This window comes from Canis lupus, chromosome 2 (assembly GCF_011100685.1).
Source record: "Canis lupus familiaris isolate Mischka breed German Shepherd chromosome 2, alternate assembly UU_Cfam_GSD_1.0, whole genome shotgun sequence".
Classification (NCBI taxonomy): Eukaryota; Metazoa; Chordata; class Mammalia; order Carnivora; family Canidae; genus Canis; species Canis lupus.
In genome coordinates this window covers 53,719,702-53,733,900 of record NC_049223.1, presented here as the reverse complement: position 1 = coordinate 53,733,900, position 14,199 = coordinate 53,719,702, and the positions used below count along the sequence as shown (strand labels likewise).

General features: G+C 45.8%; 1 protein-coding gene across 1 annotated transcript in view; it reads right to left on the bottom strand.

Moving 5' to 3' along the window:
- OCLN (occludin) overlaps positions 1-180 on the bottom strand; it is a 45,372-nt gene extending 45,192 nt beyond the window's left edge. Inside the window, 1 exon segment of the mRNA NM_001003195.1 lies at positions 61-180. Within this exon segment, the coding sequence (NP_001003195.1) occupies positions 61-110 (50 nt within the window). The 5' untranslated portion in view covers positions 111-180.
- Positions 181-14,199: the final 14,019 nt, after the last annotated feature.

The following is a 14,199-nucleotide window of genomic DNA, read 5'->3' as shown; positions in this document are numbered from 1 at the left end:
CATATTTTTTTTACATATGACAGACTTCATAACAACAACAAAAACTAAAGAATTACTTACAATTCATCAGGTCTATACGGAGGTGGACTCTCAAAAGGCCTCGATGACATGGCTGATGTCAATGATCACCCGATCTTCAGGACGAGCAGGATCCCAGAGCTCCCCAAAATAAGCCAACCTAAGCAATGGAAGTAGGGGAACAGCATTATTACTGAGCTCAGTTTCCCTGCTGATCCATATCTCAACTAACTTCTCCTGATTATTCCTCTTGTCCTTCTCACTGCCATCCTTGCAAATGGGACCATCAATTCCTTGAGTACAGGAAATCACTGTACATAGGAACCATCCGGCCTGGTGGTCCTCACAGCACCAAGCACCATGCTTCGCACGCCACTGGCATACAAATACTGACTTTAATTACTAAGTTGTAGTAATAAAAATTTCATTAAGTTTTTACAGCATACATTTAAAAAAATGGTATTTTTCCAAACTATTCCTTCAAAGGACAAGAAATATAAAAGATATTTCTTAAAATATATTGTTTTTTTTTTTAAACTTTTGGCAACACCATGTATTTACCTTTTTTGTTGTTTTGAGAGCGAGCACATATGCAAATAGGGGAAGCAGAGGGAGAAAGAATTTCAAGCATACTCCCTACAGAGCCTGACATCATGACTGAGATTATGACCGGAGCCGAAATCAAGAGTCGGGTGCTTAACCAACCCAGTGAACCACCCAGGCATCCCCATCAACAAGTACTTATTAAGCACCTACACTATACCATGGGGACCAGCAGAAGTACTTTGAAAGGTCACACACAAAAAAGAAACAACTATCACAGGCAGTTATTTAGTTATTAGGGCTATGTGATCAAGTACAGAACAGAGATAAGCAGAGAAGGACCGAGACTTAAAGCAATAGAGAAGGAAGCTGGGGGTGGAGGGCAACGAGGGTCACTTGAGCAAGACCTACAGTCTGAGCATATTAAACAGTAGGATATTTTTTCCTTCTCAAATAAGGTTCATGCAAATAAGGTATTCTGTTAGGAAAAGTAAAGAAATTCAAACTCTCTAAATTGTGTTCTTTAGAATCGATGGCAACTATCCTTCACATCCGTAAGGACAGTCAATTCCAAATTTCTCAGGATAAAATACTGCCCAAATGTAATTAGGTAAAACTTCAAGGATGGGAATCTATGAATGTTAGGGACACCAAGATCTGGGTGTAACTAGCACCCAGATGCACACACAAATGGGCAACTCTGGCCATTAGCACGTTACAGTGTTCAGCAAGAGTAAAAGTCCAGACTGGCTTCCAATACGATGTTCAGAAAAAGAACATTAAAAAAAAAAAAAAAAAAAACCACTGAATTTAAACACTATTAGGGGCATCGGGGTGGCTCAGTCGGTTAAGCAACTGACTCTGGACTTCCACAGCTCAGGTTGTGATCTCAGGGTCAGGAGATCAAGTCCCTGGTCAGCCTCTGTCCTTGGCACAGGGTCCGCTTGAGACTCTCTCTCTCACTTTCCCTCTGCCCCCCACCTCGACTCAGGAGCACAGGGGCGCACGGACACTAATAAATAAATCTTTAAAAAGAAAAACTGAATTTAATCATATTAAATGTACAACTTCAGTTCTGAAGCTGAATGTCAAATAGTGACAAACTGACCTTAGAGGAATCTGAGCCCTGTAGCGAGGGCTCACTCATTCAAGACTGTGCCAAAAATTCCAGGCTCCATGGTAGGTTTTGTGTTTTGTTTTTTTTTAAGATTTTATTTATTTATTCATGAGACACACATACTGAGACTAGGCAGAGGGAGAAGCAGGCTCCAACGCAGGGAGCCCGATGTGGGACTCGATCCCAGGACCCTGGGATCACGTCCCGAGCTGAAGGCAGACACTCAACCACCGAGTCACCCAGGTGCCCCCGTGATAGTTGTTTAAGTAATCTCTATGCCCAACGTGGAGCTCAAACTCACTACCCTGAAATCAAGTCACAGACTCAAAAAAAAAAAAAAAAAAAAAGTCACAGACTCTACTGACGGAGCCTGCCCGGCGCCCCTCCATGGTGGTTCTTAGAAATTCTAAACTAATCCAGACTAAGGATGAAGTTCAAATTTTGTCAAAAATTCAGACACCAAAATCCCTTTCCAAACTGCTATTTCCTGGATTCAGAGGTTAGTCATCATATCTCCTCTAACACTAGAGATTTTATATCGTGAAGCAAATAACTTTAGGAAGTTTATCAAGAACAGGTCACGCCATATCGGCTTCCTGTTCTTTTCCTAGATTAACAAACTGGTAGATGAAGCCTGAGAATCTTCCGCACATCCCTGTGCACAGACGGCATGGTCAGGCCGACGCCTCTGGGACTGAAGTGTGGAATCGAAATAGGGCAAGAGAACAGACCACTTATGTCCACCTAGAGGGAGGTCGTTTTGGTGACCACAGACAAGGTGGGCTGGCATACCCAGATCTGCAGGTGACAAAACACCAGAAAGGATAACTAACTCACCGGCTGCAGGCACATCACATCCTCTGCAGGGCTGGAACAATGAGCTAAAATAAACCTAGTGTTTTTTTTTTTTAATATTTTATTTATTTATTCATGAGAGACACAGAGAGAGAGAGACAGAGACATAGGCAGAGGGAGAAGCAGGCTCCCTGCGGACACCCCAATGTGGGACTTGATCCAGGGACTCCAGGATCACACCCTGGGGCCAAAGGCAGACACTAAACCACTGAGCCACTCAGGCGTCCCAACCTAGTGGTTTTAAAAGCTCACAATATGTGGGGACAAATTCTACTTCTCTTCCTTGAACCTCACTACTCTCCTATCCCCAAGCGCAGGGGATAAGCCTGACCTCCAGGCTGGAATAATTAAAAAAGATGATATATTAAGAAAGATGAGCAAAAATATTCACAGCAAGGTGGTTATCTTCAAAGTGAGACATTTTTCAGTGTTTAGGCACTTAGGTACATTGTATCCATTTTCAAATACTGGTGACACCAATAAATCCTTTTACAAACATAGACTCATTTTTTAAAAGTGCATTTCTTTGTAAGAATTCCAACAAAGTTAACAAGCTACCCCAAACTTTGGCAGTATTCACATACAGCGCTTCGATCTAGAAAAAACAAACCTTCTGCATCACCATGAGATCTGTACATCATGTTCCAACTAGGTGCCTCTCCAGGGGGTGACAGACTGACTGACCAAGAACCAGAAAAACCATGTGTTAAGACAAATGACTGAAAAAACAGGAAATGTTTGGCCTGGACAAATCAACATTAGAAGGACCACTACAGCAGCCTTTAAGTATCTGCAGAGCTGTCTTTGTAGTCCTACAAACCTTTCTTTGAAGAAAAGATACTCAGGATCAGATTTCACATCAATGTTAGGAAGCCTCTCCCTTACCCTGACTCCACACACCCTTCAAAAATAACAAGTAACAATTTGATCTCAGGCCATGTATGCAAAGCTCAAGTTGTTTGATAGTCTGGAGAGACTGTGCTGCATGAAGGAACTCTGATGTCTCCTTCAAGGCAGTATGGGACTGTGCTTTACAGTCACAGCCAAAGGTGGAAAAAAAAAAAAAAAAAAGACCAAGAACAGACTTATCCAATCTCCAGTAGGACAATATTAACATTACTTGCTCAATAAATGTATGTTGAATGGAAGATAAAACGAAATGAATGAAAAGGATACAGGACCTGGCCTAAGGGGCTCAATGGCCATGGTCACAGAACCTGTACCATGTGAGTAACAGGGACATAAGTCAAACAGCTGACTAAGAGGAGCTTAAGGGATACAGGAGGCTCTTCTTAGTAAACATGTAAAGTAGATTAATGTTAAAACATAAAAAAAAAAAAAAGTTCTCTTGAAAATGTTTACTGGCCAAAGCAGTCCTAGAAGAAATCTAAGACAAAAGCCTGAAAATGCTATGCCCCTGAATACTTATTTAAATCAACTAAATAAAAGATAAAACTTTATCATATTTAAGAGCCTATTTCTTTTCAATTACACACAGCAAATAATTTGCCTTTGAGAAGTTTTTTAGGGGCACCTGGGTGGCTCAGTGGTGGAGCATCTGCCTTCAGCTCAGGTCGTGATCCCGGGGTCCTGGGATTGAGTTCTGCATCGGGCTCCCTGCATGGAGCCTGCTTCTCCCTCTGTCTGTGTGTGTCTCTGCCTCTCTCTGTGTCTCATGAATAAATAAATAAAATCTTTAAAAAAAAAAAAAGAAAAGAAAAGAAATTTGTAAAAGTTGTGCCTAGTATTAAATGATTCTATTTATATTTTGGCACCTAATTAGCAAACTATCTAAAATTTTTAGATTAGGCAGCTTTTGCAATAGATAAGCTCTGTATGGGAACCTGCATTTTAAACTCTCCAGATGATTTTTAAGCACACCATGTATTTTCAGCATCGCTACCTGATTAAAGGCATCTATCCCAGAAGGGCCTTGATCTTGACATTCCCTATCTACAAATGGGCAGACACCTGCTGTTTAGCTCTTTTCTTAAATACCCCCTCCTCAGAGGTGCCCTCCCGGTCACCCACTCCATCCACCAAACCCACTTGTATTTTCAGAGCAAATTCCCTCCTAATTATTATTATTTTTTCCTTCTCTCTTTTTTAAATTTTTTAAACGGCCACCATCTCCACCCCAACTGGAATAACAGCTTTACAAGCACCTAGATGTCCGGGATGCCTGAGTAGCTCAGCAGTTGAGCGCCTGCCTTCGGCTCAGGGCATCACCCCAGGGTCCCGGGATCGAGTCCCACATCAGGCTCCCTGCATGGAGCCTGCTTCTCCCTCTGCCTGTGTCTCTGCCTCTCTCTCTCTCTCTCTGTGTCTCTCATGAATAAATAAAATATTTAAAAAAAAACAAAAACAAAAACCAAGCATCTGGATGTCTGTCTTGATCATTACTCTTCCACCTGGTCACTAAAATCCCTGGCACAAAGTGACGATCAACCAACATCTGATTTATAAAACGAAGAGCCCACACTGTCCAGATGGGATTTCTACACGGCTGTGAATGCCTTTAGGTTCTTCACAACACTAGTGCTCGCTAAATACAATCCTGTATGCTCAACCAGATTAGTTAAGTGCTTAGAATCTCAAGGAGAGAAAAGAGTGAAACACACAACCATATGGACATCACTTGTTAGATTGTTGAAAAGCAGGATTCCAGGCCCCACATCTGACCCATGAATCAGAATCTGTGTTAATAAAACCCCCAGGTGATTCATACCATAGTCAAGATTAGGAAGCATGGGGTTAGCCTCCAGGCTAAAACAAAAGCTGTAACAAAACTCCACAAGTCTTTTTACCCCAGTATTCCCATAAATAATAACCTGGATGAAAAAAGCCTGCACGGGACTCTAATCAAGTAAGCCTTAAAATGCAATTGAAGAAAACTTCCCTTCTGGGCAGGTCAAAGATGTTCTATCAGTTAATTTATGTGGTCAAGAGCAATCTCTTGTAATTTTGAAAGGGCAGTAATTCCAACATGATCCTTAAGAGAAAAACAGGACGTTTACCGTCACCTCAAACGAGACATGGAAGTATTTTACGAGAGCGCAGGGACTAGTCAAAGGTACAGAGTTCTAGAAAAGCCCCAAGTTGCTCTGGTGTGGAATTTCAAGGGCTGCTTCTTTCCTAGCAGAGCCTCCCTGAGGAGCTGAAGCAATTTTCAAGCCACACCATTTGTAGTATTTCCCCTGGCGGTGTTTTACCTGTAAACTGGAGTTCTGGTAAGATCTACCTTTCAGAATTGGATCATGAAAGGATACAGAGGACAAGCGTCTTTTAGGACTGGGCCTGGCTCTGAGGAGGACTGCCCGGCGCTCCCCTGCCAGCCTCCCCTCCATCATCTCACCAGGGCAGCACCTACTAAATCAATGCCAAGGCCCCCACGCAGGTGCTGCTTGGGGCAGACGCTCTTCCTGTGGTCGCGCCATTTGCAAGGTCTACCTTAAATCAACAGGAAGACAAAACACACGATTCATTCGTACTGTGCAAACGAAATAAAGTTGGGGGGGGGGGGGCGGCTTGAGAAACCGACCTGTCCTTGAAAGGACTACTTTCAATCACAGCAACAATCGCCCCAAGTGCCTTAACGGGAAGGTTCCTCTTTTCCAGGGATCCCAATAATACGTCTATTGTGCCTGAGGGCCACCGCGGCCCTGGAAGGCCGCCCCTTCCCCGCCCCGGCTCAGCGGCTGCTCGGCCAGGTGGGCGGCCCCCCGGGCTCGGGGGCTCGGGGCTCTGCAGGGCGCTGGGGGCCGGGAGCGCAGGGGTCGCGGCCCCGGGCAGGTGCATGACCAGCCGGGCCGCCCCGAGGCAGGAGCGCGGCGGGGCCGCAGGGGTCGCAGCCCCGGGCAGGTGCACGACCAGCCGGGCCGCCCCGAGGCAGGTGCGCGGCCCCGGGCAGGTGCACGGCCAGCCGGGCCGTCCCGAGGCAGGTGCGCGGCGGGGCCGCAGGGGTCGCAGCCGCGGGCAGGTGCGCGCCCCGCCGGCGGGCTCTCGGCTCCGGGGCCGCGGCGCGAACAGCTTCCCTCGAAGCGCAGCCCCGCTCGGAGCCGAATCCCCGCCCCCCCAGGCTCAAACGGACGCGGGCTCGCGGCGCGGCCACCACCGGACGCCGCCGGCCCGGCCCGGCTCCAGGGCCTCCCGGACGGAGCCCGTCGCCCCTCTCCCCCCGCGACGCCCCGCGGCTGGGTGCGGCGGGCTCGCTGGGGTCGCCCCGGCCGGCGAGCGCACCCCCGGCTGCAGCCCCGCGCTCGGGACCCCGAGGAGGCGGGCGCGCCCTCTGCCCGCCGACCGCGCTGCCGGCCCGCCCGCCCCCCACAAAGCCCAAGGGTGCCCGCGCCCCCCGCCCCCAGCGCCCGCCCCTCGAAGCCTCTCCGCCCCCCGCGCTCCCGGCGGGCCCGCTCCCCCCGACTCCCGCCAGTCCCAGCCCGGAGGCGAAACCGCCACCGAAACCCGCGCCGGGCGCCACCCCCCGCCCCTCCGGGACCCGAGCCTCGAGCCCGCGCGGGGACCCCGGCCGCCCCGCGCCCCCCGCCCCCCGCCCCCGCCCCGCAGCTCACTTGGCGGCGCACCTGACGCCGAGCGCGGCCCGCACGCAGCCGGGAGCCAGCCGAGGAATGCGGCCAGCCCTTCGGCGCTCGCCGGCCCCCGCCCCCGCCCCCTCCCCTCCCCCCCCCACCCCGTCCCCGGGCATGCGCACCGGCGCCCCGCCCGACCTGGAGCCGCGCGGCCCCGCGTCCGCCTCACCTGTTGCGCCGCGCGGGCCCCTGCGCTCGGGCCGCACCCCGGAGCCCCGCCGCCTCCCGCAGGGACGGAGAAGGGGGCGGTGGCCGCCGGCGGGAGAGCGCGGGGCGCCGCCTCCTCCCTCCGTGACCCCTTCACCTGAAACTCGGGTGGGCGGGGGAAGGGAGCGGTGGGGGAGGAGGCGGGAGGACCCCGCCCTGCGCCGCACACCCTCGCCCGGTGCAGTTAAAGGGACAGCGCAGCCTGGCGGCCCGGGCGCCCCGAGGTGGGGGTGGTCCCCCGAGTGCCCCCGAGGTGGCGGTGGACCTCGAGATGGGAGTGCCTCCCCGAGCGCCCCCGAGGTGGGGGTGCACCCCCAGCGCCCCCGAGGTGAGGGTGCCTCCCCGAGCGCCCCCAAAGTGGGGGTGGAACCCCCGAGGTGGGGGTGGACTCCCCCCAAGCGCTCCCGAGGTGGGGGTGACCCCCCAGCACCCCCGGCTGCGCGGCCGGCGTTTGGCGGAGGGGCGTTTGGCGCCGGGCGGCCGACGGAGGGGACCGACCCTGCAGGGGTCCAAGGGTGCTCGGCCCTCCTGCGCCCTCCTGACGCGAAAGGCACGACCGTGCCCAACACTTTTCTGCTCTGAAACTTTGGTTAAAATCTGCTTCTGCCTGTGTCTCTGCCTCTCTGTGTGTGAAATAAATAAATAAACAAACAAACTAAAAAAAAAAATTTTTTTTTGTTGGAAAGAAGCAGCCGGAACTGGGAGATCTCAAAAGTCGCTCGTGAATTAAGGAACTGTTTCGGAATCCTAGAGCCAGACCAAACGGAGCAGCGCTCACAGTGGTTAAATGAAGGGGAGAAGGAATACAGTGTCCTCGGTAAATTTGCCCTCAAAATAAAGTGCATTTTGGAGTTCACGTTATCACCAGCTCAAGGTTGCAAACTCTCCCCACCCCCGCCAAGGGATTTAAACCATTTTAATATTCTCTTGGCTTTGGGAGTAAAAACACCCTCGTTCTGTGTGCTAGGTTTTATTTTTTGATTTGGAGGCTGGTTCCCTTGGAGTGTCCACTTAAGAAAATTCATGGTATAACAGGTAACGTGCATTTTTTTTTTAAGATTTTATTTATTTGACCAAGAGAGCACAAGCAGGGGGAACAGCAGAGAGAGAGGGAGAAACAGACTTCCGGCTGGGCAGGGACCCCAGTGAGGGGCTTGATCCCTGGACCCCTAAGCCAAGGCAGTAAGCCTAAGGACTGAACCACCCAGGCACCCCATGTATCCTTTTATTTATATATATAGTATATCAATTTGGTTTTTAAAACTGTACTGTATGGGGCAGCCCTGCTGGCTCAGGGGTTTAACACCACCTTAGGCCTAGGGTGTGATCCTGGAGGCCCCAGGCTCCCGTGTCAGGCTCACTACATGGAGCCTGCTTCTCCCTCTGCCTGCGTCTCTGCCTCTCTCTCTCTCTCTCTCTCTCTCTCATGAATAAGTAAATAAAATCTTTATTATTTTTTAAAAATATTTTATTTATTTATTCATGAGAGACACAGAGAAAGAGAGGCAGAGACGCAGGCAGAGGGAGAAGCAGGCTCCATGCAGGGAGCCCGATGTGGGACTCGATCCCGTGACTCCAGGATCACGCCCTGGGCTGAAGGCAGACACTCAACCGCTGAGCCACCCAGGCGTCCCTAAATAAAATCTTTAAAAAAAATAAAACTGTACTGTAAGTTCCTCAATGTTAAACACAGAACTACCCTATTGTCCAGCAACGACACTACTAGATAATGACCCACAGGATGCAAAAATACAGATTCCAAGGGATACACACACCCTGATGTTACAGCCGCACTATCAACAATAGCCAAACCATAGAGAGAGCCCCAATGGCCATCAACTGATGAACGGATAAAGATGTGAAATATAAATATATATATATGAACATTGCTAGTCATGAAAAAGAATGAAATCTTGCCATTTGCAACGACATGGATGGAGCTAGGAGGTACTATGCTAAGTGAAATAAGTCAGTCTGTGAAAGACAAATACCAGATGATTTCACTCCTATGTGGAATGTAAGAAAGATAACAGAGGCACATATGGGAAGGGCATAAAGAAAAAAAGAGAAGGAAACAAACCATAGGAGAGTCTTATCGATAAAGAACAAACTGAAGGTTGAAGGAGGGAGGGGAGTGGGGGATGGGCTAGGTGGGGGATGCAGATTGAGGAGAGGCCCTTGTGATGAGCCCTGGGTGTTGTACGTAAGTGACAAATCCCTGAATTCTACCCCAGAAACCAATATTGCACTGTATGTTAACTACCTAAAATTTATTTATTTATTTATTTATTTATTTATTTATTTATTTATTACCTAAAATTTAAATTTAAAAAATTATACTCCAGAATGTTGCAGTTTTAGTTCTCGCATTTAACTCTCAGGCTAGAATATAGGTCTCTTAAATTCCTGCTCTGCTTTGTGTTCCAATCTGGAATGTCAGCATTGCTAATTAATTTTTGTCCAATCCCACCCATTTCTCTGCCTTTAATTAAGTGGTTACAGATGTGACTCTCCCATAGGCAGATCTTTAGGCACAATTCAATACTTAAGGAAGTAAAAGCATAATATAAATATAAGGTATTTGAAATGATGACAGCCTTAATGCGTAATTAATCTAATTGTGTGTGTGTGTGTATGTGTGTGTAAGCCAGTGCTACAATTATTTTAGCATGACCATGTAGGTTTTGAATGATGCAGTTTAAACTGGTGTTGTTAACACTGGGGAAGTCAGGTTAATCCTCTTAATGTTCGCTGTCAGATTACTGAAATCTCCAAACATTCCATTCAGTTTATAATTAAACAAGGGAACATTTCCTAATACTCTCAGATTTATAAACACGTCTATTATTTTATAGCGTACTTTGACATGTTCTGAAGAGAACTTACAGGGTTTTTTTTCCCACTTTTTAAGAGTTGCAATGTATTTCTCATACCATACCATAAAATTCATCCTGAATTTTTTAAAGGTGTTCATACAAGTCACTGGTTTTCTGTACATTCTGCAGGTTGTACAATTACCACCACTGTATAACTCCAGAAATTTTGTGCCATTAGCAGTCACTCCATTGCCTCTTGCCTCCAGACCCTGGCAACCACTACCTTTCTTTCTGTCTCTATTGATTTATCTACTCTGGACATTTTGCAGGGTAATACATTAATGTGGATAATACATTAATACAATAATGTGATTTTATATGGATAACACAAGAGTGGCCTTTTTTGGCCTCTTAGCATAATGTTTTCAAGGTTCATTCATGTTACAGGACCCGCCTGTACTCCATTCCTTTTTTATGGCTGAATAATATTTCATTTCATTGCATTGCATGGATATATACCACTGTTGTTTAAACTTTCATCAGTTGATGGACATTTGGGTTATTTCTATTGTTTGACCATTATCAATAATGTTGTTATGAACATGCAGGTGTTTGTGTGGACATACGTTTTCAATTCTCTTGGGTGAATTAGGTTTTTAAATTAAACTTCTTGTTATTTTTAGAGACTAACTTAAGGGCGCCTGGGTGGTTCGGTCAGTTAAGCATCTGCCTTCCACTTGGGTCGTGAGCTCAGGGTCCTGGGATCGAGCCCCACATCTGGCTTCCTGCTCAGTGGGGAGTCTGCTTCCCCTCTCCCTCTACCCACCTCCCAGCTTGTGCTCTCTCTCTCTCTCTCAAATAAATTAAAAAATTTAAAGGGACTAATTTATGCATAAAATATTATTTTTCTTATTCCCACACTAAACCTGAACCCAAAGGCATGTGTTAGGGTGGAGGGTTAGTTGCCATATTTCATTTGCTTCCCAAATTAATTCACCAACCAGTTTCTGAGGGCTTACCACGTCAACAGTAGTGAACAAAATCCAAAAGTCCCTGTCTTGGCAAAGCTTACATTTCAGTGACTGCTGAATTCATGATAATGAAATAATCAGATTTATTAAGTTAAACTATACGAATTGGTAAGTTTTATCAACATTTTAAACTACAAAATGGCATTTTCATATAGTTCAATTTAACACTGAGCTAAATTTCTATTGGAATATTGTGTATGGGACTCCTGAGTGGCTCAGAGGTTATCATCTGCCTTTGGCTCGGGGCATGATGCTGGGGGTCCTGGGATCGAGTGCCGCATCAGGCTCCCTGCATGGAGCCTGCTTCTCCCTCTGCCTCTGTCTCTGCCCGCCCCCCTCTCTCTCTGTGTCTCTCATGAGTGAATAAATAAAACACTTTTTATTTTATTTTATTTTATTTTATTTATTTATGATAGGCACACAGTGAGAGAGAGAGAGAGAGGCAGAGACAGAGGCAGAGGGAGAAGCAGGCTCCATGCACCGGGAGCCCGACGTGGGATTCGATCCCGGGTCTCCAGGATCGTGCCCTGGGCCAAAGGCAGGTGCCAAACCGCTGCACCACCCAGGGATCCCATAAAACACTTTTTTAAAAAGAAATATTGTGTAGTGTTTTTATTCCATTCAGGTTAACTTCCCAAACAACACTCACAACATTGAAAAATGTAAAGACGTTGTTCTTTTAACTCTTTCCTAATGGTGTGCATATTAGTTAGTAGTTGAAAATGTTCAGAAAGAAAAGCCAGCCTGAAAACTTAAACACATCATTCTTCAATAGCAAGATAAAGTTTGTTGAATGGGGCACGATGCCATGCTCAATGTAATCATGACATGCGATCATAAGTTGTGGCAATGTTTTAATTATTTTTGATCAACTATTCCTTCCGCAACTCAGTAGTGTTTTTCAACTATCGTACACTATTGAACATTATTTGATGAAAATTCTCATGACTCAGAAACCAAGTAAATATTATTCTCGGAAGACCTATGATTAGAAATTTGTTGGTTTTACATGCAATCAAATGAATGATAAGATTTAAAAAAAAACAATTTTTCTTCCTTCTTTTCTGTAAAGGAGAAAGTTCAGAGCTCAAAATATGGCATCAGAAATGTGAGTTCAGATCTCAATGTTGCCACTTAGTAGCTGGATAAGATGAACACACAGGGAAATTAAACTTCACAGGCCTCTTTTTTTCTCCACTGTAAACATGGGATAGATGGTATATAGCACTCTCTTCCTAAGGTTGTTGTTTTTTTTTAAACATTCTTTTTTTAATATTATTTTTTAAAGATTTTATTTATTTATTCATGAGACACACACACACAGAGACACAGTCAGAGGGAGAAGCAGGCTCCATGCAGGGAGCCTGATGTAGGACTTGATCCCGGGTCTCCAGGATCACGCCCTGAGCTGAAGGTGGGCACTAAACCGCTGAGCCACCCGGGCTGCCCCTCTTCCTAAGGTTGTTGAGCAGCACTTGGGCCGTTCACCAAGACAGATCATATCCTGGGCCACAAGAGAGTCTCCATAAATTTAACAAGTCATTGCTGTCTCTCATCTGCCCCAAACAATCCCTGTCACATGATTCTTCCATAAATATTTGTTGGATGAGCAAATGAATACAACCCTGATTCCCCATTCTAACACACCTGTGGAGCCATGAGCCATGCCCATCTTTCAGATAATGTCCTGTCACTTGAAAACAGCACATTCCTTCACAGCATTTCAAGGCTTACATCCCTAGAACTAGGTTTCAGAGGAGAGAAGACAGCAGGATTAGAATATTTCTCCTATGCCTCACCTGCTTAGTGCACGAATGCAATGATTGGCATTTGGTCAAGGGCAACTCAGTCTGGAGTTGGTGAGGGCCTGGCCTAAAGGGCCTCTAGGTTCCCCATCCAATCATGAATGATGAGAGTCCCAGGCCCTGGAGGGTGGTTTCCTTGGACAGATTTATGGAGGAATTCTTGAGGAAGTCACTGGGAAGGCAATTTCTGAGAGGATGATGAGACATGGTGAGTAAAGCTTTATTGCCTAAATTCCTATGTATTAAGCAAGATCCTCCTGGAAGGATCCAAGGTTAAACAGAGAGAGTACCTGGATGGGAACTTCAACAAGTGGAGTGACAATAATTGCAAACACCATCACTATCCTGTGCCAGGCTCTGTTCCGTTTTATGGACTTTTTTTTTTTTTTTTTTTTTTTTTGATCCTTAGAACGATCTTATGCTACAAGTAATTCCCCCGTGTGGAGATATCTAAAGCTCAGAAAGTTTCCTTCGTCTACTCAAAACGTCTGCTAATTTTAAGAGTTGGGATTCAGCCCACGTAATCTAATTCCAGAACTAATGTCTTAACAGTGTTACTATACTCTAGAACTGCTTTATTTTTTCCTCTCTAAAAAAATACTCAAATTCCTTTAAACCACCTACCCATAGAAAGACCTCAGAGTTGCAGCTATAGGGGGAAAAAACCCAAAAAACAAAAAATCCAACCCTAAAAAAATGTCTACCATGGAGTATTATGGATGAAAATGAGCCAATTAGCAATTCTTCCAACAATGTGTTGAGTCTTTCAAATATATTGAACAAAATAAACAAGCCAACCCTCGCTCAAAAAAACACAGTATGACTCCATTTATATAAGGTTCAAAAACAGGCAAAACTACCTTGTATCACTTGGGAATTCTAAACATTAAGTGGCAAAAATACAAAGAAAAGCAAAGACATTGTTATCTTTCTTTTTTATTTTTTTAAATTTTTAAAATTTAAAAAAAAATTTTTTTTCATTGTTATCTTTCTTAAGAAAATAAAGGTAAGAGTGGAAGAGAAGAGTGAGATGTGCTTGGGGTGCTGGCAATATTCCATTTACTCAGGTGCAAGCCACATGGCTATTACTTTTATAACATTTATCAAAAACTACAGGTATGTTTGATGCACTTTTTGTGGAGACTTTATCTTCCATAATGAACATTTTATTTATTTTTATTTTTTTAAGATTTTATTTATTTATTTATTCATGTTAGAAAC